The sequence below is a fragment of the Muscardinus avellanarius genome (assembly GCF_963383645.1).
Source record: "Muscardinus avellanarius genome assembly, chromosome: 16".
NCBI classification, from domain to species: domain Eukaryota; kingdom Metazoa; phylum Chordata; class Mammalia; order Rodentia; family Gliridae; genus Muscardinus; species Muscardinus avellanarius.
This window is the reverse complement of record NC_137802.1, coordinates 16,693,896-16,721,596: the sequence shown is the minus strand read 5'-3', so window position 1 is coordinate 16,721,596 and position 27,701 is coordinate 16,693,896. Positions and strand designations below refer to the sequence as shown.

Genomic DNA, 27,701 nt, shown 5'->3' with positions numbered 1-27,701 from the left:
TGGGGCATAGCTCAGAGGTAGAATGTCCCTGGGTTCCATCCCGAGCAACACACATACACACACACACACACACACACACACACACACAAACACATTGCAGACACTTTGTGGTGTGTGTGTGTGTGTGTGTGTGTGTGTGTGTGTGTGTGTCTGTGTTACTGGGGGATGGAACCAAGGAGTATTCTACCCCCAAGCTACAGGCCCAGCCCTATTTTTTTTATTATTCTTTTTTATTTTAAAACAGAGTCTCATTAAGTATCTGAGGCTGGCCAGGAGCCTGTCATTCTCCTCTCTTAACCTCCAAGTACTGGGATTACAAAGCATGCCGCCACCACACCTAGCTAAATTGCAGACACTTCTGGGGGGGAAAAAAAAAAAAAAGAGAGACCCAGGGTAGAAAAGCCTCTGAGTTCCACCCCCAGTACCACACACACAAAAAAAAAGACTGAAGAAGGCTAGCAGGGTGGGACATACAGAGAAATGTGCCAAGTGATGTGTACATGTATGTCTGTACCACCTTTGTGTGTGTGTCTGTGTGTGTGTTTGTGTGTTGTACTGGGGATTGAAGCCAGACGTTCTATCTCTAAGCTACTCAGAGATATTATTTTATAATTTATTTATATTTTGTTTTGAAATAAGGTCTCACCCAAGTTGCTGAGGCTTGCCTTGAATTTATGGTCCTCCTGTCTCAGCCTCCCAAGTAATGGGATTATAGGCATGAGCCACCATACCTGCCTGTAAGGATTTTTTTTTTAAACACATAAACCTACAAGAACAAAGACAGCAGGAGAGATATGATGGGGATGAGAAATTCTTTTCCCTGGAAACAGTCAGGTGTTCACTGTCTTAACTGACTAGAAAAAGATGAAGAGGAGGTTCCTGGAGAGGGGAGATCTGCAGGGAAAACCCCCGTGGTAAGAGCCCCCTGCCCTGAGGCCTAAAAAGGCTCAGAAACTGAACACACCTCGTAGGCCCAAAGACTGGACACTAGGAAATTAGCTGAAAATCCTTAAAGGTAAGTTACATCTCCACATCTCTTTCCCCAGTCTGCCAGCCAACTCGCTCCACCCGACACTGGAGAAAAATTAGGAGTTTTACTTTCTGGGTCCACCAGGCATGGCTGAGAGCCAGGATGCAATTCAATGCTCAAAACAACACACTAGGGCTGGGCTGGGCATGGTGGTGCATGTGGTGGGGGCATGTGACTTGGAGGAAGAATGCCTCTGGGTTCACTCCCTAGTCTCTCACACACACACACACACACACACACACACACACACACACACACTCTGCAAGTACCCTGCCAAAAAGAAGCAAGGAAGAAAGGAGGGAAGGAAGGGAAGGAGGGGTCAAGTAAGAAAGGCCGCCAGCCACACTGATGCACCTAGTAAGGTACACCATTAAATCTGCAAGACAAATACCACCAGGTATTTGAGGAAAGTGTCAATACGGGAACCAAACAGAAAGGGAACTCGAAAAGACAGATAAGAAGGTACAAAATAGGTACAAAAAATGGAGCAAGATGTTATCATTAACATAAAGAGATAAGAAAGGAGGATATTGCAGCCATGAAACAAGAGAGGAACCTGTTTATTATTAAGAGAGGCAGCCAGCCCGGCCGTGGCGGGCACATCCGCAGTCCAGTACTTGGGAGGCTGAGATAGGAGGATCGCAGGTTCATAGACAGCCTCAGCAGCTTTGCAAGACTCTGTCTCAAAAATAAATAAATAAATAAATAAATAAACAAACAAATAAATAAATAAATAAATAAATAAATATAGGGCTGGGGGAGTAGCTTGGAGGTAGAATGCTCTTGGGTTCAATCCTGAGTACTTTGAAGAGAAAGACATGGAGGGAGGAGAGAGAGAGAGAATGTCAGAGATTAAGGAAGAGCCTTGGAAATATAAATTTGGCAGCAGAAACTAAAATTTCAAAAGAAGTCTCACAGGAGAAGTTAATGAAATCTCCCAGAAAAAAAGAAAAGAGAATATCAAGAGAGAAATGGTAAGGAAAAACAGAAAATAAGCCCAACATACCACATCTCGATAATAGGCCTTCCTGACAGAAGGAAAAAAGGTGCAGAAAATATATGAGTAAAATAATTCCTAGAAGTAAGGGAATATTTGTTCCAGATTGATCAACCCACCAAGTGCCAATATCATGGACAAGTCCTAGAACAAGGGGTACCATTATGAATTTTCAGAAAGTTAGGGGCAAAGAAATTGTGTGTGGAACTGAGAATTGAACCCAAGAGCATTCTACCGCTGAGCTATACCCCAACCCTATTTTATTTTATTTATTAATTAATTTACTTTTGCAGTACTAGGGATGGAATCCAGGGCATTCTACCTCCAAGCTACACCCCAGCCCTATTTTTTATTCTTGACTTTGAAACAGTCTCACTGAGTCATGAAGGGCCTCACTACTTAGCTGAGGCTGTTTGCAAACCACGATCCTCTTATCTCAGTCTCCCAAATGCTGGGATTACAAACATGCAGCACCACGCCCAACCCCAATTTTATTTTTTATTTTGAAACAGGGTCTTCCTAACTTTCCTGAGGCTGTTCTGGAACCTCCCTGTCTAAGCCTTTCAAGTAATGAGGTTATAAGCATACCTAGCTTAGGAAAAATAATTTCTGACCTCTGATCCTGAAATTATCAAGCAAATATGAGGATAAAGTTATTTTTCAGAACCACAAGTAAGCCAGACTTAATGGCACAGGTTTATAATCCCAGTATTTGGGAGGATAAGACAGGAGAATCACAGGTTCATGGCCAGCCTCAGCTACTTAGTGAGGCCCTCTGCAACTTGGTGAGACTTGTTTCAAAATTATTTTTTTTTAATTTCTAATCTCAGACAGCCTCAGCTACTGAGACCCTCTGCAACTTAGATTGCTTCAAAATAAAAAACAGAAAATAAAGCCGGGCGTGATGACGAATGCTTCTAATCCCAGTACTTGGGAGGCTGATACAGGAGGGTCGCACAGGTTCGAAGCCAGCTTCAGCTACTTAGTGAGGCTCTCAGCAACTAAATGAGACCCCCATTTCCAAATAAAATATAAAATACATGTGGGAGTGTAGCCCAGAAGTTGAATGCCCCTGGGTTCCAACCCACACAAAAAATAAATAAATAAATAAAAAATGTTAAATTAGGGCTGGGGATATAGTTCAAAGATATAATGCCTCTGGGTTCAATCCCCGGTACCACACGCAGACTCCATAAAAATGTAATTTTTAAAATATTTTTATATTTAATATACAAATCTTTTAAAATATTTCTTCTGTGCTGGGTATGGTGGCATACACCTATAATCCCAGTACTTGGGAGGCTGAGATAGGAGAATCACAGGTTGAAGCCAGTCTCAGCAATTTATCAAGACCCTGCTTAAAAAAAAAAAAAAAAAAAAAAAAAAGGCATGGTGTTACATGCTTGTACAGTACTGAGGAGGCTGAGATAGGAGGAACCCAGGTTCAAAGACAGCCTCAGCAAGTAGTGAGACTCTTATTAACCTAGTGAGACCCTGTTTCAAAATAAAAATATAGGGCTGGGGGTGCGACTTGGGAATGGAATGCCCCTGGGTTCCATCCCCAGTACCAGATGTAAAAATAAAATAGGGCTGTGGGTGTAACTCGAGGTAGAATGCCCTTGGGTTCGATCTCCTGCACCACAAAAATAAAGGTCCCAGCCTTGATGACTATGGGCCCAAATGGGAGGAGATGCTTGGTGTCATCACTGCCACAACCTGGGGCTTCCCTTGGCCTCAAATACGGCACTGTAGGCTGGGCGTGGTGGCGCTTGGGAGGCGGAGACAGGAGGATCGCGCAGGTTCAAAGCCAGCCGCGCTGGCGTAAGAGATCCTGTTTCAAAAAAATATATAAAAAACAGGTCTGGGAGTGTGGCCCGGAGGTAGAAGGGCTTCCAGGAATCCCAATAATAATAATAATAATAATAATAATAATAATAATAATAATAATAATAATAATAATAATAATAATAAATAAAGAATAAAATAGGGGTGGTGTAGCTTGGAGGCAAATACTCCTGGGTCCAATTCCAAGTAACACACACACACACACACACACACACACACACACACACACACAGAGTTAACTAGTATCGTGACTGTGCTAGAGAATTGAGGGGGGGGGTTCTAGGGTTGGAGGGACACAGGGACATTCTACCTCCGAGCCACACCTCGCGCCCAATTTTTATTCTTTATTTGGAAACAGAGTCTCACTGGGTAATGAACTGCGATCCTCCTGTCTCAGCCTCCTAAATGCTGGGATTATAAGTGTATGCCACCACGTGGGGCTAAAGAATGTCTTTAATCTTGGGAAGTACTATATAAAAATTTAGGAGTATAATTTGGGCATAGTCATGAATGCCTGTAGTCCCAGTACTTGGGAGGCTGAGTCAAGAGGATCGATCGCAAGTTCAGGGCCAGCCTCAGCAACTTGGTGAAAATCTGTTTCAAAATTTAAAAAATTAGCCGGGCGTGGTGGCGCACGCTTGTAATCCCCGCGCTTGGGAGGCAGACACAGGAGGATCGCGCAAGTTTGAGCCAGCCGGCCCGCTGGTTTAGGAGACCCTGTTTTCAAAAAATGTAAAAATAGATCTGGGAGTGTAGCCCGGAGGTAGAAGGGCTTCCAGGAACCCCAGTACCACCAAAAAAATAAAAAATAAAAAATTTAAAAAATTAGCCGGGCATGGTGGCGCACTCTTGTAATCCCGCACTTGGGAGGCGGGGACAGGATCGTGCAGGTTCGAAGGAGCTGCGCTGGCGTAAGAGACCCTGTTTCCAAATATGAAAAAGTATAAAATAGGTCTGGGAGTGTAGCCCAGAGGTAGAAGGGCTTCCAGGAACCCCAGTACCACAAAAATAAATAAATAAGTAAGTAAATAAATAAATAAATAAATAAAATTAAAAAGGACTGGGAGTGAGTTCAGAGGTAGAAGGCCTCTGGGTTCGATCCCCAGTACCAAGAAAAAAAAAAAATTGAGAGTACAGACGCACTTAAAGGTAAAGAATAATAATGATGCGACTTACTCTCAAATGATTTAAGGGGAAAATACTGACATAACAAAAAAAGTGCCAGGCGTAGTGGCGCACACTTGTAATCCCCGCGCTTGGGAGGCTGAGACAAGAGGATCACACAGGTTCGAAGGCAGCCTCAGCTACTTAGTGAGACTCTCAACAACTTAGTGAGACCCCGTTTCCAAATAAAATATAAAATAGGTCTGGGAGTATAGCCCGGAGGTGGAAAGCCCCTGGTTCCACCCCTAGTACCACAAAAACAAGTGGCTAAATTAATATTTAATCTAAGTCAAAAGCATATGGGTATCTGAAGCCAGGCGTGGTGGTGCATGCTTGTAATCCCAGCATTTGGGAAGCTGAGACAGGAGGATCCCACTTCATGCACAGCGCCAGTCTCTTAATGAGGCCATCTGCAACTTAGTGAGACACTGTTTCAAAATAAAGAATGAAAAATAGGGCTGGGGTGATGCTCAGAGGTAGAATGCCCCTGGGTTCCATCCCCCGTACTGCAAAAAAGAAAAAAGGTATCTGGGTATCTGTTTTACAATTATTGTTATTCTATTGACTTGAAAATTTTGAGAGAAACGAAGTTTTTTAAATGTGCCTTCCCACGAGTTTCAGACCGAGATGGTGATGGCTTCCACTGGGCCATCCCTAACACAACATATGATGTATAGCCTACAGCACTGTGTGTTATGAAAGGAGTCTAAACAGGAGGCTCACTGGGCAGGCAAGCAGAGGTGAGAGCTCAAGTAGGACAGCTGGAGGCAGGAACCCAGGCTGGCGGGCAGGCTCTATGACAAACTGCCAGTGGAGCAGACTCTAAGTGTCTGAGACTCAAGTGTGGCTTAACCGCTACGCTACCACATGGGGAGCTCAAGAAATACACGTGGTACATTAGAGGGAGCTGTGGTCAGATAGCTGAAGGAATCCAGGTGAAACAATATGTCAGGAATCATTAGACCTGCAGGAGATTAACCAGTCATGGTGGCACAAGTTTGTAACCCCAGTACTTGGGCGGCTGAGACAGGAGGATTGAAGGTTTCATGACAGCCTCAGCAAGTAGTGAGACTCTTATTAACCTAATGAGATCCTGTTTCAAAGTTAAAATTTTTAAAATAGGGCTGGAGAGTTAGCTCAGAGGTTGAAGTTCAATCCCCAGTACCAGAAAGAAAATCAGAGATGAAGTTGTACATTGTAGCCCATGCTTCTAATCATAGCAGTGGGAGGCTGAGACAAAAGGATCACAGGTTTGAGGCCAGCCTCAGCAACTTAGACGGCTTCAAAATAAAAAATAAAAGTCAGGCATGGTGCCACACATTTATAATCCCAGTTTGGAAGGCTGAGACAGGATTGCAGATTCACAGCCAGTCTCAGCTACTTCGTAAGAAGTCATTTCAAAAATAAATAAATGAGCTGGGCGTGGTGGCGCACGCTTGTAATCCCCGCGCTTGGGAGGTGGAGACAGGAGGATTGCGCAGGTTCGAAGCCAGCCGCGCTGGCGTAAGAGACCCTGTTTCCAAGTAAAAAGTATAAAAAATAGGTCTGGGGGTGTAGCCCAGAGGTAGAAGGGTTTCCAGGAACCCCAGTACCACCAGAATGAATGAATGAATGAATAAATAAATAAATAAATAAATAAATAAATAAATGTGTGGTGGCACACTTGCAATCCCAGCACTTGAGAGGCTGAGACATAAGTCATGGTTTGCGGCCAACCTCAGCTACTTAGTGAGGCCCTCCACAACATAGTGAGACCGTTTTAAAATAAAGAATAAAAATAGGGCTGGGGGTTCAATTCCAAGGTAGAATGACCCTGGGTCTTATCCCCAGCACCTGTTTTTTTTTTTTTAATTAAGATAAAGAACTAAAAAAATAGGGGGTGTAGCTTGGAAACAGGATGTCCCTGGGTTCAATCCCCATTACTGCAAAAATGTTAAAAAAAATTAGGCTGGGGGGTGTAGCATAGGGGCTGCCTTGGTCAACATTCTTGCTATGATCCAAACCTGACCACACTTTGGGGGGGGGGGCACGTGCAAAGTGAGACCATATATAATCCTCAGGACCACACCCCTAAAGACCCCTCTTCACAATCCAAGCCCTGCTTCTAATACTGTTCGCCGCCTTGTTCCATAAGGGATAGGGGGACATATTTTATTGGGGGGCCACTGGGGATTGAACTCAGGGGCATTCTACCTCCTACGCCCACCAGCCCTAATTTGTTTTTATTTTGAAACAGGGTCTCATTAGGTTGATAATAGTCTCAGTACTGACAAGACTGTCCTCGAACCTGTGATCCTCCTGTCTTAGCCTCCCAAGTACTGGGATTATAGGCATATACCACCACACCTGGCTTTAGGGGGACATTTTGTTTTTTGGGGTTTTGTTTGGTACTGGGGTAGAACCCAGGGGCTTTCTACCTCCAGTCTATACTCCCAGACCTATTTTATATTTTATTTGGAAACAGTGTCTAAGTTGCTGAGAGCCTAAGTAGCTGAGGTTGGCTTCAAACCTGTGAGTGGTCCTCCCATCTCAGCCTCCCAAGCGCGGGGATTATAAGCGTGCGCCACCACGCTCGGCTAGGGGGACATTTTAAATCTAAACCATTATAGGGGTAGAATGCCCCTGGGTTCAATGCCCAAAAAACAAAGAACAGCATGAAATGAAGAAGGCCAAGGACAATCATGAAGGACCTGAAACAGCAGCTCCCTCCTGGACTGTGGACCACACGGAGGAACATTCATTTACCCCCACCGCTAACATCTCCTTTATGGCAGGCAATTCGCAGAAGCTGCTTCCATCAGGACGTGGTGCCTGCTGTGCCCTGGCTGACAATTCTCACCTCGCAGCCCAGAGTCCTCCTGCAGCCTCACCTTCTCAGCAGCACTTCTTTGACCTTTGGGCTTAAAATTACAAACGGAGTAATATGATACACATGTTCTCTGTGCAATTCAACTTCTCCAATGTTTGAAATTTTTCAGTATTTTGAGTAAAACCATACCCACACAAATCTACCGCCCTTCATCCCATGGCACATGACACCACTGAGCATGTTTCCCTTGTCTTCCCTCACCCACCAAACCTCTAGAGTAAATCCTGTAAGCTGGATAAGGATTTTTGTTGGTTTTACTTACAGCTCAATCTCCAGCTTGAAACACACTGACTGGCTGTGTCAGCATCAACTGGCTGACTGACATTGTACTACAACCCCCAGTGACCCTGGGGGAGCTGGGGAAGGGCACGTAGCACATATGTGTAAAAACAAGACTAATATATGTTTGTAAATGCCCACAGTATTCACAGAAGAATGCGTAACACTGATTATACTGATTGCTCTGGGAGATAACCTGGATGGCTAGAGAACAGAAGTGAGAAATTGTGTGTGATACTGGGAACCGAACCCCAGAGGTATTCAACCTTTGACCTATACCCCCAGCCCGATTTTATTTCTTATTGGAAACAGGGTCTTGCTAAGTTGAGGGGAGTCCCACTACTTGCTGAGGTTGTCCCTCAAACTTGGGATCCTTTGTCTCAGCTTCCCAAGTACTCGGATTACAGGAGTGCACCACCATGCCAGGCTGGGCGAGAACTTTCAAATAAACCTTTTGTATCTCTTGAATTTTGAACCAGGTGGGTATATTGTCTATTCAGAGTATTTGTGTGTGGGGGGGTACTAGGGATTGAACCCTGTGGCAATCTATCTCTGAGCTACATCCCCAGCCCTATTTTTATTCTTTATTTTGACACAGGGTTTCACTAAGTTGCCGAGGACCTCATTAGGTAGCTAAGGCTGGGCATTACAAGTGTGTGCCACCCCACCCAGCTAAAATACAATTTACTTATTTTGCGGGTCTGGGGATGGAACCCAGGGGCATTCAGCCTCTGAGCTATACCTCCTGCCCTATATTTTATTCTTTATTCCTATTTTTATTCTTTATTTTGAAACCGGGTCTCACTGAGTTGCAGAGGGCCTCACTAAGTAGCTGAGGCTGTCTGTGAACTGTGATCCTCCAGTCCCAGCGTCCCAATGCTGGGATTACAAGCATACGCCACCCCACCCAGCTAGAATACAATTTAAACTGGAAAAGTTTCTAGTTTCTTCCAGGATCAATGTCAACATCACATTTTCCAGCAGTTTTCACATTTCACCTGTCTCTGCAGCAATCCTTAAGCCTTAAATGGCTTTTCCATCTAATGAAAACTCCTCTTGAACTTGACTCAGGGGGAGGAGAAGGAAAAAAAAAAAAAAAAAAACGACCTATAAGCCATTTCAGAGGCAAATAGAAAAATGTGATTGTCATACACAATACAAGAGCCAGGCATGGTGATGCCTGTCTGTAATTCTAGTACTTGGGAAGCTGAGACTGGAGAGTCACAAGTTGGGAGGGCAGCCTCAGCAAACAGTGAGACTCTCATCAACTTAGTGATAGCATTTGAAGAAAAAAAAAAATGAAGCCAGGTGTGGTGGTGCATATTTGTAATCCCAGTACTTGTAGGGCTGAGACAGGAGGATTCCAGGTTTGTAGCCAGCCTCAGCTACTGAAGCCCTTTGCAACTCAGACCCTGTTTAAAAGTGAAGATTAAGACACAAGGCTGAGCCGGGCGTGGTGGCACACGCTTGTAATCCCCGCGCTTGGGAGGCGGAGACAGGAGGATCGCGCAGGTTCGAAGCCAGCCGCGCGCGCTGGCTTAGGAGACCCTGTTTCCAAAATGAAAATGTAAAAATAGGTCTGGGAGTGTAGCCCGGAGGTAGAAGGGCTTCCAGGAACCCCAGTACCACCAAAAAAAAAAAAAAAAAAAAAAAGACACAAGGCTGGGCGTATAGCTTGGAGGTAGAATGTTTCTGGGTTCAATCTCCAGTTCTGCAAAAATAAAAACAAAATAGGGTCAGGGGCATAGCTCGTGCACACCTGTAATCCCAGTACTTGGGAGTCTGAGACAAGTATTGCAGCTTTTAGGCCAACTTCAGTAATTTATAAAGGCCCTCAACAATTTAGCAAGATCTTATTTCAACATAAGGTGGGGGTATAGCTCAATAGGTAGAATGCCCCTGGGTTCAATCTCAATTACCAAATAAACACAAAACAGATGCTTATTTGACGATAGGGTGACATCTCAATAAACCCATTAAGTTTGAAAGTAGCCTATTTTAGCTGGGTATTGTGGTGCACATTTGTGATCCCAGTACTTGGGAGGCTGAGACAGAAGGATAGCAGGTTTGTGAACAGCCTCTGCAACTTAGTGAGACCCTGTTTCAAAATAAATAAAAACTAGGGCTGGGGGTGTAACTTGGAAGAAGAACACCTCTGAGTTAAATCCCCAGTACTACCCAAAGTAACCTATTTTGTTTGTTTGTTTTTTTAATAGCTGAGGCTGTTTGTGAACCGATATCCTCCAGTCTCAGCCTCCTAAGTACTGGGATTACAAACATGCACTACCACACCCAGCTTGAAAGTAACCTATTTTGAAAGTGCAATTAATATACCTGTCGACCATCACAGCTCAGGCTTGCCTACCTTACAGTGTTAATCCCAGTACTTGGGAGGCTGAGGTAAGAGGATCAACAGTTCAAAGCCAGCCTCAGCAATTTAGTGAGGCTGTCAGCTGCTTAGTGAGGCCCTTCACAACTTAGCAAGACCCTGTTTCAAAATAAAATGGCTGGGGGCATAGCTCGGAGGTAGAGTGCCCCTAGGTTTAATCCCCAGTAACACACACATACACATGCACACACACACAGACTCACTCATTCACATACACACACACACACACACACACACACACACACACACACACTCACAAACACACTCCTGCCCAGAAGATACTGGGAGTCCTGGGATGACATCATTTGAAGAACCAGCCCCAGGACAAAGCTCATTCTCCAGACCCACTATGGATGCCCTTTAATGTGGGATGCCCAAAGTTGAAATTCCACAGAATTCAACAGACAAATTTCTATTGCAGCCACTTGGCCTGCTCACCAGAAGAAGACTATGCAAGTGCATTTACCCAGGATCACCACTGGACACTTGATCCGTAAAGTGCAATACTTTCTCGCCTAATTACAAATTTAAAAGAAAGGATACAGCCAGGTGTGGTGGCGCACGCTTGTAATCCAGTCGCTTGGGAGGCTGAGAGGAGGATGCACAGGTTCGAAGCCAGCCTCAGCTACTTAGTGAGGCTCTCAGCAACTTAGTGAGACCCTGTTTTCAAATAGGTCTGGGAGTGTAGCCCAGAGGTAGAAAGTCTCTGGGTTCCACCCCCAGGACCACCAAAAAAAAGGGATACAAGCTAGGCCAGGCATGGTGATGCACGTTTGTAATCCCAGTACGTGGGAGGCAGACACAGGAAGATCACAAGTTTGTGGCCTGCCTCAGCTACTTAGTGAGGCCCTATTTCAAAATCAGAAGTAAAAATAAGCCTGGGGGTATAGCTCAGAGATAAAATGATCCCTGGGTTAAATCCCCAGTACTGCAAAGCCAGGCATGGTGGTGCAGGCTTTTAATCCCAGCATTTGGGAGGCTGAGACAGAAGGATCACACTTCGCGGCTAGCCTCAGCTACTTAGTGAGGCCCTTTGCAACTCAGTGAGACCCTGTTTCAAAATAAAGAATTATAAAATAGGGCTGGGGGTGTAGCTCGGAGGTAGAACGCCCCTGGGTTTCATCCTCAGTACTGGGGGGGAAAAAAATCCCAGTACTGCAAAAAAAATTAAAAGGGGGGGGGATACATCTTTAACTCCTTATAGCTTGACCACACAGGCAACTCTGCACATACTTAGCATCATGGAAGACCAGACAGCAAGACGCTCAAATTCTGACACCAACTTGCTGGATGACAAAACAGCCCACTGCTCTTGTAAGTCAGTGGCTCCTCCTCTGGGCAACAGAGATGATGGCATGGGTACAGAGGCATCTGGAGACTATGAATACCTTCAAAAACCCCATAGACACCCAGGTTGCCGCTGGGGACACAGTGTGGCGAAAGCCAGAAGCAGCACCACTATCTAAGGACTTTATTGGAAAACAAGTGTTGAGGCGAGGAAGCGGCTAGGAGTCAGGCTCTGTGGGAGGCGGTGGCTTCTCATCATCAGGGGGGCAATCGATGAAGTCGGCCAGCATGGCAGCTGTGTCATCCTCCTGCTCCTTTCAGGCACAAAGACAGGAGATATGAAAGTCACACACACACACACACATCTATGGAAGAGCAGATGGGCTGGGGAGACCCTCTTCCCTGCCACAATCACTGCTCCCCTCCTCCCACCAGCCCACCTTTGCAACCCGAGGGGCCTTCCCAGACTGGCTCTCACCTTTTCCTGGAGAACTGCCACCTCTGCCTTGGTCTCCATCTCTTCTTGCACGGATGTCTCTGGAGGGGGTGGCACCTTGTCACCCCCACCCTCAGTCCCCTCTTCCAACAGAGTTGGGGAAACAGATGGCTCTTCTCCAGCCAGCTCCTGAGGTGGTGGCCCTGCTGTGGGGCTGCCACTCTCCTTGTCCTCCTCTCCCTGGGAGGGGAGCACCTCGGGGGCCAGGGCGGGCGCGGTCTCAGCCTCGGGCTGTTCCTCCACTCCTGGCTCCTCCACTTTTAGCAGCAGCCCGGGCTCTGGTTCTGGCTCAGGTGGAAGTTTGGGGGACTCGGGAGGGGGCAGAGCTGGAGGCAGTGCTGGGGGTGGAGGACCACCTTCTTCTGCCTCCCCTCCTGCTGAGCCCAACTCCAAGTCTTCTACCTCTTCCAGCTCTTCCTCCTCCTCCTCTTCCTCCTCCTCCTCTTCTTCCTCTAACTCGCCTTCTTCTTCTTCTTCAAATTCCTCCTCAAACTCTTCTTCCTCTTCTTCCTCTTCAAAATATTCTTCTTCATCCTCTTCTTCCTCAAAATCTTCTTCTTCCTCTTCTTCCTCCTCTTCCTCCTCCTCCTCTTCCTCTTCTTCCTCTTCCTCATCACTGCTGTTGATATTAATAACTGTCAAATCTTCTTCCAGGGCTGGAGGTCCTCCCCCTCCAGGAGGCCCTTCAGGGACCAGCTGGGGTGGCGGCAGAACCACTGGACCAGGAATGGGCGGGGGCGGGGGCGGAGGGAGAGGTCCCGGGGCTGCAGGAAGCCCTTCTGGCTCCTCCTCAGCTGGCACAGGAGGAGACGCTGCCGGTGGCCCTGTGGGGGCGGGGGGAGGAGTGGCGCCTGAGGGGGGCGGGGGCGGTGGGGGCGGCAGCCCCTCGGGCACGATCACCACGCTGTCATCAGAGTCACTTTCCAGGGAGATCTCCACGTCAGAGGCCTCCTCCTTGTCATAGTGGACAAATGCTGGTCTGGGTGCTCTTCCCCCAAAAGTTTCATCTGGGGGGATGGCAGGTGGAGGTGTCCCACTTGGGGCAAGGACAGGGTCCTCATTGGAGCCTGCTCAATGGTTCTCAGGGCCAGGAAGAAGGCGGGGTGGGACAGACACCAGGCCTGGCACAGAGAGACCTAGGTGGTTGGCTGTGGCTGGAGGTCCAGGGCGCGCCGAGGGCACAGAGCCTGCGGAGGGCATGGGGCCCGTGGAAGGCATTGGGCCTACTGAGGGCATGGAGCTGGCCGAAGGCAAGGGGCCTGTGGAGGGCATGGGGCCGGCGGAGGGCAAGGCACCCGCAGAGGGCAGGGAGCCTGGGGGGTGGAAGGGTGGGGCCCGGAATGGAGATGGGGCCTCGGGAGGAGGGACCGGGCAGCCGTGGGGCAGGCAGGGCCCAGGGTCTGCAGTGGAGGGACGCGGGGGTGAGTCAGAGCTGCACAGGTCACCAGGGCTTCTGAACAGAAGGAGGACACCTGAGGAGGAATCGAGGGCAAATATGAGTCATGAACACAGGGTTTCCTGGGCCCAGAACAAAGAATCCAGGAGCCAGGCAGCTACCTCAAGGCTGTCTTCACGCTGACCAAGGGAGAACGCTTGCAGGGCACAGGCAAGAGGAGGAGGGCAGCGAGGAGAAGGGGCCAGGAGCAGCGCCAGCAGCAGGCGGTACAGCTCCCGGCGGCAGCAAGAGCTGGTGTATGGGGAGCTGCCCAGGACCTCACCCTGCTGTACACCCATGACCAGGGGCAGGACCAGATCGTGCAGTCTCTGAAAGACACAGAAGACACAGAGCACACCTAAAAGCTCTGCCAGGACCACCCAACCCTTCTCCTGGGCCTCCTCCCAGGTGTCAGCAGCCCCACCTCTGGGGTACACCCTACGTACACAGAGCAGTGCTCCCCCCAGCCCCACTAACCCTGTGAACCTCCTCCTTGATGAGAGGCCCGCACATAAGGATGGTCCGGCTGAGGCCTGGGAAGAGAAGAGCATGTTGGAGGCAGGCTGCTGACAGGGGAGAGGGCAAGGGGGCGCCCAGCTCCACCCTGGCCTGCCTGGCCAAGGCACCGCCCTGCGCGCAGCCTGCTTCCTCCAGTGTAAGATGGAGACGTAAGGCTAGAATGTACTCAGTGGGAGAGCACTTGCCTTGCATGTGCAATGTCCTGGGTTTGATCCCCATTATCAAAAAAGCAAAGGAAATAGAGACTGTAAAAGCATTGCTAGTACACAGGACTATTGATATATATTTATTTTATTTTTATTTTATTGATATATATTTATATTTATTTATTTATTTTATGGTACTGAGGATGGAACCCAGGGGCTTTCTACCTCAGAACTATATCCCCAGCCCTCTTTTTTATTCTTTATTTTGAAACAGGGTCTCACTGAGTTGCAAAGGGCCTCATTAAGTAGTAGCTGAGGCCATCTTCAAACTGCGATCTTCCTGTCTCATCCTCCCCAATACTGGGATTACAAGTGTGCACCACCACACCCAGCTACTGATGATATTTAAAGATAATGCACACTTAAATACTTAAAGCTGGTGCCCCTTCACGTGGAGTGGGCAGCAGCACTGGAACACATGGGACCCAGAGGGACATCACCCATTAACTGCTCAGCACCTGAGTATTAACTTCTTTCACAGATGAGCAGTTGCATGGGGAGCAGGGAAGCTCCGGCAGGCAGCCTGCCCTGTGGGGAATGTGAGCTCCAAGGCAGGGACTCGCCCCAGGAGCTGAGCTTCTCCTGGATCCAGGATGCACCCACAAAACCCAAGATCCCACCTGCAGCCCTCACGCTGCACGGCGCCTCTGCTCCTCCTCCAGCCACCCTGCATTTCAAGTGTAACTTCCACTTCACCATTGGCTTTAGGCCCTGCATTTCAAGTGTAACTTCCACTTCACCATTGGCTTTAGGCGATGAGTTCAAGCCAGCCCTAAACCTACGGGTCCAGGGCCTCACCCACCTCTCAGCGCAGCTGCACACACGTCGCTGTTGGCATTGCTATCCCCTTTCCGGTGGCTGGGTGGGGCCATAGCCTCCCCCATGTCCAGCTTCAGCTTCTTGGGGGCACTGGGCTTTCCAGTTTGCAAACCCCCGTCAGGGCTTACCCGGGGGCTGCGTAGCTGGTGGTAGATGAAAATACAAATCTTAATCCCAGGCAAACGGGAAAGCAGGACAGAGTCGAGACACAGGAGCTGAGGCCTCACCTTCAGGGCATCAGCTGGTGGGGAGATGTCACTGAGCAGGTGGGTGAGCAGCGCCTCTCCACAGGCTCCTCCCTGCAGCACCCCTGCCGAGGCACCGCAAACCTGCACCCACAGCTCTAGGACAGCGTACACCTTGGTCCGAACAGTGCTGTCTTGTGGGCCAAGAGAACAGGTTATGGAGTGATATGGCAGAGCCCCCAGCCCACTTGCATGCCTCCCACCCTCACCCCTTCCTCCTTCCTGCATGGTCACCTGTAAGGCCTCTCCTGGCCTGGGCAAAGGGCATCCCTACCGATGCTCCAGGCACTGAGGACCTGCGGGAGCAGGCGGCTGACCAGAGCCCCAAAGCGCAAGAGCCGGCCTCCACACCTGAGGGCAGAGACCCAACCGTGACCCTCATTTCCAGCACATCCTACACCCTTTCCCTCATCCCGCCAATCCCACTCACGCAAGGATGAGTGCCGAGAGCAGGTCCAAGGCCTCGAGATGGATAGAGGGCAGCAGCAGCAACCGCAGGGGACCATCTCCATGCAAGCTCTAGGGGGAATTAGCCAAAGAAAGAGCCAGAGAAAGACATGCATGACTGTACACACCTGTCCCCAAAGTTAAGGGCACCACTTCCTGGCCTCAGCCCTCTCAGCAAAGTCACCCTGCGTCCTCTAAACAGGCCCTGGGTGGAGGGCAAGGGGAGGGTGAGCGCTTCTCAGCAATGCCCTACTCATCTTGCACTATAAGCCACCAGCCGCGCGTGCCTGGTCCTGCTCTAGATGAGCACATCCACGCTGGTGCTGGGGCTGGTGGCGAGGAAACAGAGGGAGTCACGGTACTTAAGAGGAGGAGGAGCCACCTGGGACAACTTCAGGTGGCTGTGTAGGGAGCTTCACGTCACAGTGCTTTCCTGGCTGCTCAGGGTGCTGAGCAAGGACCATGTAAAGAGGACAAAACCACTCACAATATTCTTGCTACTGACGCCGAGGGTCCGACAGATGAGATCCAGGACTTCCTGCACAGGCACGGACACCGGAGCCCCAAACTCAGAGCTACAGAGGACAAGAGCAGGGAGACCCTCAGAGCAGCTCCCTGCGTGGCTCCACACCCGCCTCGACCCCTCCGGCTCCAGGCCCCGGCACCCTCAACTCCCACACACCTGAGCATGAGCGCGAGGCAGCGGGCCAGCCCTGAAAACCTCTGCCGAAGCCGCAGGAGGACGTGGGCATCGCCGTCTTCAGAATGGGAAAGCAGCACCTCCACTCCAGGGCCTTCGTCCTGCACAGGAGCTGGGCAGCAAGGCAACCCCCTGCATATTCCGTGCCTTCTGTGCCTCCTTTTTCATTTGGGGTGGATGAGCTGCCTGTGTTCTCCATTTTGCCTAGAAGCCCACTGCCTGGCCTCTCTGAAACCCCCTCTGTTCCTTTCTGCAAGCTCCCCAGCTCCCTACTGACCACTACCTGGAGCACTGCTCCCTACCTGTTTCTGCACCCTCATACAGGGCCCCCAACAGGCTGTGCAGTGAGGTCACCAGGCTGTGCAGCTCCTGCTCCCAGCTCTCCGTGTGCTTCAGGCCCTGGGAAAAGCCAGCTCCCAAAGAGGGCAGCCTGGAGTAACACTCACAGGCCAGCTGCAGAGGAAGCAGAAAGCCACTCAGATGGGAATCGGCTCAGCCCCAGGGCCCCACCCCGCTAAAGCCCAAGGGATGGAGATCAAAGGGAGCTCCAGGGACAGTGAGGCAGAAGGGCCAGATGGCCACGGGGGCAGGAGGCAGGACTTGGGTGCCTTAACAGGAGGGAGTGAGAACAGGATCTAAAGGCCGTCATGGGGAACAGCTAAGCAGGAGGCACATGAGATGCTCCAGGCTCAGATCTCTGGCCTCTGCACCTCTCCCCCTTCCCTTTACCTGCTGGAGCTGGGGACTCAAGGCATCCACCCGAGACAGGAAAAACGAGGCCAGCTTGCCCTGGAGGAGAAAAGAAAGGTGTGAAGACATGTAACCCTCCAAGCAGCTCCAAGAGCCAGAGATGACACCCACCCATTCCGAGCAGCAGACCCCACCAAGTCCTTTTCTTTCCCAGACCCAGGAGGCCAATGCCTCCACAGGGCAGCAGTGCCTGGTACCAGACATGCTTTCATGGTAAAAAGGCATCCGGAAGCCAGGCGTGGGTTTGCGGCCAGCCTCAGCAACTTAGAGAGACCTTGTTTTCAAATAAAGAATAAAAAATTAGGCGGGGGGTGTAGCCAGTGGGTTCCTTCCCAGTACTTAAAAAAAAAAAAAAAAGAAAGGCAGGAAGGCAGGAGTGTGCAAGCTGGGGGCTGAGGCGCTCTCCAGAGGAATGGGCCAGGAGAGCCCGGCGGGTCAGCGGAGAGTCAATGCAGCAAGTCTCAGAGGACAGACCCACTGGCCAAGGGCTCCTCTGCCTGCGGTGAGACAGCCCTGGAGCAGCGGTGCTTTACCTGAGGGCCAACAGTTACTTGGGAAAATGGTCCGTGAACATGAATGGGAAACATTACATCATTCCTTTCACTACCTTATGAGTGAAATGTGGTGTTTTCTTCAATTCTAAGTAGAGGTCTGGGAGTGTCGCTTGGAGGTAGAAGCGTTCCAGGAACCCCAGAACCACCAAATAAGTATATAAGTATGTATGTATATATATGTGTGTGTGTGTATATATATATATATATATATATATATAAAATCAGGGCTTTTGAGAGGATGGCAACTGAGGAAAGCAGCACATCTCAGTTGTGCTGACATTTGATCTCCATTGCCTTGAAAACAGCATCTTGACAGAAGAAGGGAGAAAATAGGAAACACAAGGGACTCGAGATCCCTGAGGAGGGAGAGCAGTGGACGGTGGGAGGGACTGTGGGAGGGAGCGGGAGGGCAGGAGGCGGCGTGAGGAAGGAAACCGTTCAAATACTGCCACTCTCACATTAAGTTCACAGTGATGGAGACACACGTGTGCCCAGCACTCTGTGAGCTTCCCCCACCCGACCCCACCGCACCCCCTCCCCTTCCCCACACATGATACTGAGATTGTCATGATACTCCCACGTGTACACGGCATCCATGGAAGCGTGTCCTTCAAGTCTCTCCCTCCCTCCCTCCACTGGAGTTTCTCCTCCATCGGGATCCCGCGTTATCCCAGTCTCTTCCTGGCTTCCATATATGAGAGAAAACATGTGAAAACATGATGACTTTCTGTGATGGGCTAGACTCACTTAACACAATGTTCTCAGTTCCATCCATTTTCCTGCAAAAGACATAATTTTGCTCTTTCTCAGCCAGTTGGTTTTTGACAAAGGTGCCAAAAACATACAGTGGAGAAAAGACATATTTTTTCAACAAATGGTGCTAGAAAAACTGCATATACATGTCCTGAGGAATAAAATTAGAGACCCATCTCTCATTCTGCACAAAAGTCAAGGTGGGACAATGACCAGAAATTAGACCAGAAACTTTGCAATGACTAGAACGAAAAATAGGACCAAGTCTCCAACACGAGTACTGGCAGGTACATGTAGGTACAGCCCCAGTAAAACCCCAGAGCTCAGGAAATGAAACTAAGAACCAATGGATAGGATGGCAACGGATTAAAAAGCTCTCGTGCAGCAAAGAAACAAGAATCGAAAGTACAGTCTACAGAATGTGAGGAAATCTTTGCCAGCTTCTCCTCAGATAGAGGAACAATGTCTAGAATATAACTCAGAATTTAAAAAACTTAACGCTAAGAATAAAGCAAATGACCCAATAGAAAATAGGCAATTGAACTGAACAGACATTTCTCAAAAGAAGAAATCAAATGGCCAACAAATGTATGAAAAGATGCTCAGTCTCATTAGTAATCAGGAAAATGCAGAGCAAGACTCATCTCATACCAGATAGCATGGCCATCATCAATACAGACAACAGATGAGTAAAGGACGTGGGAAATGGGAAGTCTCTACACTCTTGGTGGGACTGTAAATGATACAACCACAACCAGCATGAAAAGACTAGGCAAGGAGCCACCATCCGACATAGCTACACCACTCCTCGGTATCTTTCCAAAAGAAAGTCAGAACACTAGAGTGATATATGCATACCCATGTTTTAATCAATGGATTTTTATTTTTGTGATACTAGGGATTGAACTCTGGGGCTTCTATCTCTGAGATACACCCCCAACCCAATTTTATTTTTATTTTGAAACAGGGTCTCACTAAGTTGCTGAGGCTGGTCTCCAACCCACAACCCTCCTGTTTCAGCCTCCCAAGTACCTGGATAATGAGTGTGGACCACTATGCCCAGCTCATACCCATTTGAAAACAGCACAATTTAGAATAGCCAAATTATGGGAACAACCTAGGCGTCTTCAACAGATGAGTGGGTAAAGAATATTTATTGTATACATAGATGGAGTTCTACTCTGTCATAAAGAACAAAATTATGTCATTTTTCAGGAAAATAGAATTCAAGAATATTATGCTAAGTGAGATCCGCCTGTCTCAGAAAGTCAAGGATCCTATGTTTTCTCTCATATGTGGAACTAGGGAGAAAATAGGAAACACAGGGGACTCTAGATCACTGAGGGAAACTGTGGGAGGGAGGTGGGGAGGGCAGCAGGCGGCGGGAGGAAGGAAACGGATCAAATAGTGCCATGTCCTATGTGAAGGTATCACTGCCCATCTCACTGACACGTGCAGGAGGAGGAGAGGGAGCGGGAGGGATGCCCAAGGAAACACGCCAAGTGCTGAGTGGAGCACTCTGAACCTCACTGCATGGACAATATCAATACAGCAATAAGATGTCACAGTAAATGGATGTGAGGAGGACGTTATGGGGCAGTTAGGATGAGAGCGGCCTTCCCCTCGGCCCCATCGATGTCAACGACGTGCCCTTTGGTGTCTTAGAGAACAGTGTTTTGTTTTTATGATGTGCATTATATGTTACCATTTGTGTGTGTGTGTGTGTGTGTGTGTGTGTGTGTGTGTGATACTGGGGATTGAACCCAGGCTCTCTACCTCTGAGATATACTCCCAGCCTATTTTATTCTTTATTTTGATACAGGATCTCACTAAGTTGAGGTGGGCCTCCTGTCTCAGCCCCCAAATACTGGGATTACACGCCTGTGCCACCACGCCTGGCCAGTACCATTCTTTAGACGTCAACCATTTCAAGTTGATAGAAAAGAAACTGAATAACTTGAGTGTGTATAGGATGAAATTTTTTAAAGTAAAAAACTTAGACTCAAAATGAATATAACAGGAAGCATCCTACAAATTTTAAATGTAATGAAGTAGACATCAGCCCCCATAACCCACTAAAGCAAGAAAGCTGCTAGAGCCTTTCTTATTATGAAAGTGGGAAAGGTCCCAGAGGCCTGAAGGGGAGACGGCCACAGAGGGCCACACACAGCCGCCACCTGACCACCCAGAGCTCTGACCTCACAAGGAGCCATTGTGAGGCGTCTCCTGCGCCAGCCACAGCGCTGGGCGGTGGGGAGGCTTCGGGTAGGATTCGTTGGTTTGGGTTTTGGGTTTGTTGTGTGTGTGCGTGTGTTGGGTTTGTTATTTTGTTGTATATTCTTTGAGTGTTGTTGTTCTGTTGATGAACAGTGCTAGGAGAGAGTTGTAGGAGAGGCCAGGCCCTCAGCCTGCTCTCCTGTGAGGATGCCCTCCCAGATCCTGGCCTGGTCCTGAGGGACATCGGCCAGGGCAGCTTTGCCCAACTCTACGGGGCCTCCATATCCTCACCAGGACAGAGGTGGCCAGTAAAATCCTTCCTGGGAACAGGAATGAGTTGCCCTTCATTCCATCCAAATAGATGCAGCCAGGACTGTGGGGTACCAGGACCTCAGCTAATTAGGGAGCCCCTGAGCCCCTGGGCAACTTAGAGACACCATGTTTCAAAATAAAAGCTGAAAGGTCTGAGGGTGTAGCTCAGAGGTAGAATCCCCCTGTGTTCAATATCCAGTACAAAAAAATATATATATATCAGGTCAGATTATCAGTTCACAGTGCTCATATCTGTTACGTAGATCTGCTGATTCTTGGGGGTTACAGCACCACCAGGCGATGTTTGATCCTGCCATCGCCGCTATCGGCTTTAGTTGGCATCCTCTGTAGAGAAGGTTCCTCAGGCTGCTCTTAGGTGACCCTGAGGACATTATATTTAATCAAGACATAATGTTCGACTCTTCATCTTATTTACAGTTATAAAAATGATGGTTTGGTTCCCTAGCATTCTCCACATCCGTGAGAGCTGTTTGGGGGTGATACCACACTTCTATAAGGCAGCCACTGTAAATCTCATGATAAGTAGGGAAGGTTCACCAGGTACAGACACTGGAGGACCTCAAAGCCTGGAGGAAGGGCCATTTGTGGCTCTAGGGAGCCTATTCCTTTCTGACTGAGGCTTACCTGTTGAGCGTCATGTAGAAAGATTAGAAATGGCAGCCGAGGGGAGACCAGGGTGGGTAATGAGTAAGGTCACAGAGGAGAAAGGCTGGCCAGGTGCTGCAGCTGGGACCTGGAGGAGAAGAATGGGGAGAAGACACGCAGAGAAAGACTTAGATACAATTCCAGGTTAGGAAGCCCCCCCACCATCAGCTACTCTCCAGCCAGCAGGCAGTGGCAGTTTCAGATCACAAATAACCCCTCCACCTCCAGCCTCCCCTGTGGGCCTCCTGGGCTCACTGTGTCTCAGCTGCCAGAGGCAGAGGAGCTTCCATGGGGCTGGTTTAGGTAGCGAGGCGGTGGACGTAGTGACCACCCAGAAACGCCCTCTCCCTATGACCTCTGGGCTGTTCCCCTCTGGGCCTCAGAAGAGAGGGCCTTGCAGTGGGCCCGCCTGCCAAAACACCCTAGGGTCCTGGTGTCTGGGCAAGGGGGGAAGCATATTATAAAGGTGGTGGTGATGGCCAACGAGGAGCAAAACTGCCTTCAAAATGACCCCAGTGAGCTGGGTGTGACGGAGCACACCATTTATTCCATTACTTGGGAGGCTGAGACGGGATCACAGGGTCCAGGCCAGTCTCAGCAACTAGCCAGACTATGTTTCAAAATGAAAATATAAAAAATAGGGCTGATGTTTAACCTGAAGGTTGAGGGCCCCTGGGTTCAATGCCCATGACTGTGTGTGTGTGTGTGTGTGTGTATTCTCCAGTAGCCAGACATGGTTGCACATACCTGTAATCCCAGGGTTTGGGAGGCTGAGACCAAAGGATCATGGACAGCCTCTGCTACTTAGCGATGTCCTCTGCAACTCAGTTAGAACCTGTATCAAAATAAAGAATAAAAAATAAATAGGGCTGGGGGTGTAGCTCAAAAGTAGAATGCTCTTGCATTCAATCCCCAGCACCATCAAACAAAACACACAAACAAAACCCCATAATGACCCCAGTGGCTCCTGAGGGTTGATCCTGAGGCTCATTTGGAGCCTACAGAATAAGCCCAGACAGGAGGTTAGTAGGCAGCCCAACTCAGTTCTTTAAAGGAAACTATTACAAACAAGTTATCTTTATTGTGAGGCACAGACTATTCAAACCATTGTAGATGCCAGCGTGGTGGCGCACGCTTGTAATCCCTGTGCTTGGGAGGCTGAGACAGGAGGATCGCACAGGTTCAAAGCCATCCTCAGCTACTTAGTGAGGCTCTCAACAACTTAGTGAGACCCTGTTTCCAAATAAATGTAAAATAGGTCTGGGAATATATACTGAAGGTAGAAAGCCTCTGGCTTCCAGCCCCAGTACCACCAAAATAAATAAATAAATAAATAAATAAATAAATAAACAAACAAAACTGGAAAAGGTCCTGGAAGTCCAAGGGGAGACGGCCACAGAGGGCCATGCCCAGCCGCCACCTGGTCTTCCAGGGCTCTGACCTCACAAGGAGCCATTGTGAGGCGTCTCCTGCACCAGCTATGGTCCTGGGTGGTGGGGAGGCTTCGGGTAGGATTCGTTGGTTTGGGTTTTGGGCTTTGTTGTTGTGCGTGTGTTGGTTATTTTGTTGTATATTCTGTGAGTGTTCTTGTTCTTTCTTGTAGCACCGTCAGTTGCTGCTGCGGCTCTCGATGGACAGTGCTAGGAGAGAGTAGGAGGAGAGGCCAGGCCCTCGGCCAGCTCCCCTGTGAGGATGCCCTCCCGGATCCTGGCCTGGTCCTGAGGGACATCGGCCAGGGCAGCTTTGCCCAGCTCCTCGGGGCCTCCATATCCTCACCGGGACCGAGGTGGCCGGGAAAATCCTGCCCAAGGACGGGAATAAGTTGCCCTTCGTTTAATCCAAAATAGTTACAGTCAGAACTGAGGGGCGCCAGGACTCCAGCAAGTAGGGAGCCTCTGAGCCCCTGGGCAACTCAGAGAGACCATGTTTCAAAATAAAAGCTGAAAGGTCTGAGGGTGTAACTTTGAGGTAGAATCTCCCTGTGTTCAATGTCCAGTACCAAACACACACACACACACACACACACACACACACACACACACACACACCCCACAATGTCAGCTGATCTCTGCTAACAGTGTTGAGCGTTTATAGCTGTCATCTGGGTCTGCTAATTCTTTGGGGGGTTACAAATCGGCAATGTTTCAATACTGCCATCTCTGTGAAGCTTCCTCACAGAGGAATATGTTTAATGAAGATGTTAAATGAAGATGTACATGTTCAATTCTTTGCCTTATTTACACTTATAAACACATGAGTTGGTTTCCTAGCGTTCTCCACATCCGTGAGAGCTGTTTGGGGGTGATACCACACTTCTATGTCAGCCACTGTAAATCATAAGTGGGAAAGGTCCGTGGGGTCTAGATATTGGAGGACCTCACAGCCGGGTGGAAGGATGATTCGTGGCCTGAGGGGAGCACTGTACATTTCTGACTGAGGCTTACCTGGTGGATGTCGTGTTCAAAGATTAGAAAGGGCAGCTGAGGTGGAGCCAACTTGGCGAGACCAGGGCGGTTAATGAGCAAGGTCACAGAAGAACAAGGCCACCACGGGCTGCGGCTGGGACCCAGAGGAGCAGAATGAGGAGAGGACACGGAGAGAAAGACTTAGATACAATTCTGGGGTTCCCACCCTGAATTCCCCCACCCCCCACAGCCATTCTCTCCCCAAGTGATTGACCATGTCTACTGGTAGTGGAGGTTTCAGAGCACAAATACCCCTATGCTGCTGGCCTCCTCTGCCAGCCTCCCCTGCTGGCCTCCTGGGTTCACAGTCCCTCTGTAGCCAGAGGCAGCAGAGCCTCATGGGGCTGGGTGAGGCCAGGGGAGGTGGTGGAGGCAGCCACTCCAGCATCGCCCCCTCTGCATGGCCTCAGGGCTGCTCCCTTCTGGGCCTCAGAAGAGAGAGCCCTGCAGTAGGCCCTTCTGCCAGAAACATCCTAGGGTCCTGGTGTCTGGGCAAGAGGAGAAGCATATTATAAAGGTGGTGGTGATGGTAAACAAAGAGCAAAATTGCCTTCAAAATGACCCCAGTGAGCCAGGTGTGGTGGAACACGCCTATCATCCCTTTACTTGGAGGCTGAGACTGGAGGATCACAGGGTCCTGGCCAGTCTCAGCAACTAGCCAGACTATGTTTCAAAATAAAAACGTAACAAATAGGGCTGGGGCATAACTCAAAAGTTGAGAAGCCCTGGGTTCCATCCCCAATACCACAATAAACAAATAATTAAATAAATGCAAACTAACTGTCCGTTGTGGTGGTGCCCACTCGTAATTCCAGTACTTGGGAGGCTGAGACAGGAGGATAGCAGGGTCATAGCCTCAGCAACTAACTGAGGTCCTCTGCAACTTAGTGGGGCCCTGTTTCAAAGTAAAAATAAAATAGGCCTGAAGTTGTACCTCGGAGGTAGAATGCCCCTGGTTCCATCTGCAGTACCACAAATGAAAATAAAATTAAATGAAAGACCCCAGAGAATCCTGAGGGGTGATCCTGAGAAGCACTTGGAGGTCAAGAGGCTAAGAGGTGATTGCGTGGCCTGGCACGGTGTTTAAGGGGAACGACGTTGCTGACAGGGCTGGCATCTTATTCTTGGAAGTTACTTTTCTTGTGAAACACAAGACTGTCCAAACCATGGTAGATATGGGCAAAGAACAAAGGGAGACAATCGACCAGGGTCAAGATATGACGCGCATGCCGGGTATGGTGGTTCACGCTTGTAATCCCAGCATTTGGGAGGCTGAGACAGGAGGACCACGGTTCGAGGACAGCCTCAGCTACTACGTAATGAGGACCTTGGCAACTTAGCGAGACCCTATTTCAAAATAAAGAACAAAAAATAGGGCTGGGGGTGTAGCTCGGAGGCAGAATGTCCCTGGGTTCCATCCCCAGTACTGCAAACAAATAAGCTTAATACTAGCAGGGCATAGTGGCACACCTGTAATCCCAGCACCTGGGGGCCTGAGATGGAAGATCACAGTCTGAGCAGCTTAGCGAGACGCTCGGCACCGTAGTGAGACCCTGTGGCAACATTTAAAGGAAAAATCAAAAGGGCTCAGTGTGGAGCTCAAGGCAGAATGCCCTGGGCTCCATCTCCAGGACTCTCAACCCTCCAAAATAGCAAGTGTAACACTAACGACGGGGTGTCACGGAGGAAGATGAGCCTCCACCGCCGCCCTGGCTGCCTCTGCCAGGACTGAGCCTCGGGCAGGGGCCGTGGCCTCTCCCTGCAGGAAGGGAAGGAGGGAACCAGACTTCTTACCCATGAAGATGGCTGAACCCTCACCAATGCGGAGCTGCTGCTGACGGCTCCAAGGACCACGTGAGGACCACCGGGCCTTCCTTACAGACACTGCAGTCTGGCTGTGCGGGGGGAGGCGGGAGGCTCTTCTCGCTGCACGAGAAGCTGCTCAGCCACGCCGTGGGCTCGGAAGACACTGAGACCCAGGGAGCGACCGCGGGCCCCGACCAGGCCATCCACAGCCAGTGTCCGCTGACGAGAGGGCACCCGTGAGAGATGGCGGACCAAGGCCTGCTCAAGGCGACTCTCCCACCTCCTGGAGCCTGCCTGCAGGGCTGACAGTGCCCACGCCATGATCCTGTGCTTAGAGCATTAGCACAGACACTCACCAGAAGACTCCCAGAGCTGAGGACAAATTCAGTAAAGTCGCTGGGCACAGTCAACTCAGAACACCAAAGCTCCTCTTTTCTCTTTTGTTTGTACTTTTACTTCTTAATACTGTTGGTGCAGTGTCACTGTACATCACAGTGAGGTTCCAGGTTATATACACGCACGTGCACACGGGCTTGCTGTGTTTCCTCCTTTACCCCCCACTATCAACAGCTTTCTGTACACCAACCATCATTTCACTGAAAGGAAATCCAAACAGTTCAGTTCACAATAGCCTCAGAAAGAAAAATGCTTAATAAATCTAGGTAAGGAGGTCAAAGACCTCTACAGGAAAAACCAGAAAGCATTAAAGACAGAAACTGAAGATGAGTGTGTTCTTGGATAGGCACAATAAATATTGTGGAAATGGCCACACTACCAAAAGCGATCTACGGATTCAGTGTACTTCCTATCCACATACCAACATCATTCTTCACAGAGCTTAAAATAGAGTCGAAAATTCATATAGAGTAACAAAGAGTCAGAATACCAAAAAAAAAAAAAAAAAAAAAACCAAAACTCTGAGCAAGAAAAACCATGTGGGAAGCCAGGCGTGGTGGCGCACGCTTGCAATCCCAGCATTTGGGAGGCTGAGACCAGAAGATCGCTGTTCATGGACAGCCTCAGCCTCTCAGTGAGGCCTTGGTAACTTAGTGAGACCCTGTTTCAAAATAAAGATAAATAAAGCGTGGTGGTGCACACTTGGGAGGCAGAGACAGGAGGATCACACAAGTTCGAAGCCAGCCGCGCTGGTTTAAGAGACCCTTTTTCCAAAAATAAAGTATAAAAGTAAAATAGGTCTGGGAGTGTAGCCCGGAGATAGAAGGGCTTCCAGGAACCCCAGTACCACCAAAAAAACCCCACAAAAACAAAAAAACAAAATCCTGTTTCAAAATTTAAAAATCGGGCTGGGAGTGTAGCTCAGTGGTAGATTGTCTCTGTGTTCAATTCCCAGCACCACACACACATACAAAAAAAGCTTTTTTTTATGTAAATAATTATTAACTCCTGTTTAAGGTGGGAAACAGGTAAAATATATGACTTCTTCACTGCAA

At 49.0% G+C, this 27,701-nt stretch overlaps 2 protein-coding genes across 3 annotated transcripts in view; one reads left to right on the top strand and one right to left on the bottom strand.

The window, feature by feature from the left end:
* The window catches only part of LOC308275080 (polyunsaturated fatty acid lipoxygenase ALOX12-like), a gene marked incomplete at both ends in the record, with an annotated part of 176,883 nt that overhangs the window by 59,937 nt on the left and 89,245 nt on the right, over positions 1-27,701 (top strand). The window lies entirely within an intron of this gene.
* LOC308274982 (proline-, glutamic acid- and leucine-rich protein 1-like) lies at positions 12,079-26,571 on the bottom strand (the record flags this gene model as incomplete). Its single annotated transcript, XM_080712981.1, is given in 16 exon segments — positions 12,079-12,171; positions 12,339-13,427; positions 13,431-13,732; positions 13,735-13,828; positions 13,914-14,120; positions 14,269-14,324; positions 15,319-15,478; positions 15,563-15,710; positions 15,815-15,931; positions 16,011-16,099; positions 16,515-16,602; positions 16,710-16,839; positions 17,030-17,180; positions 17,457-17,516; positions 24,424-24,538; positions 26,324-26,571. Coding segments are annotated over 16 exon segments (3,147 nt in total).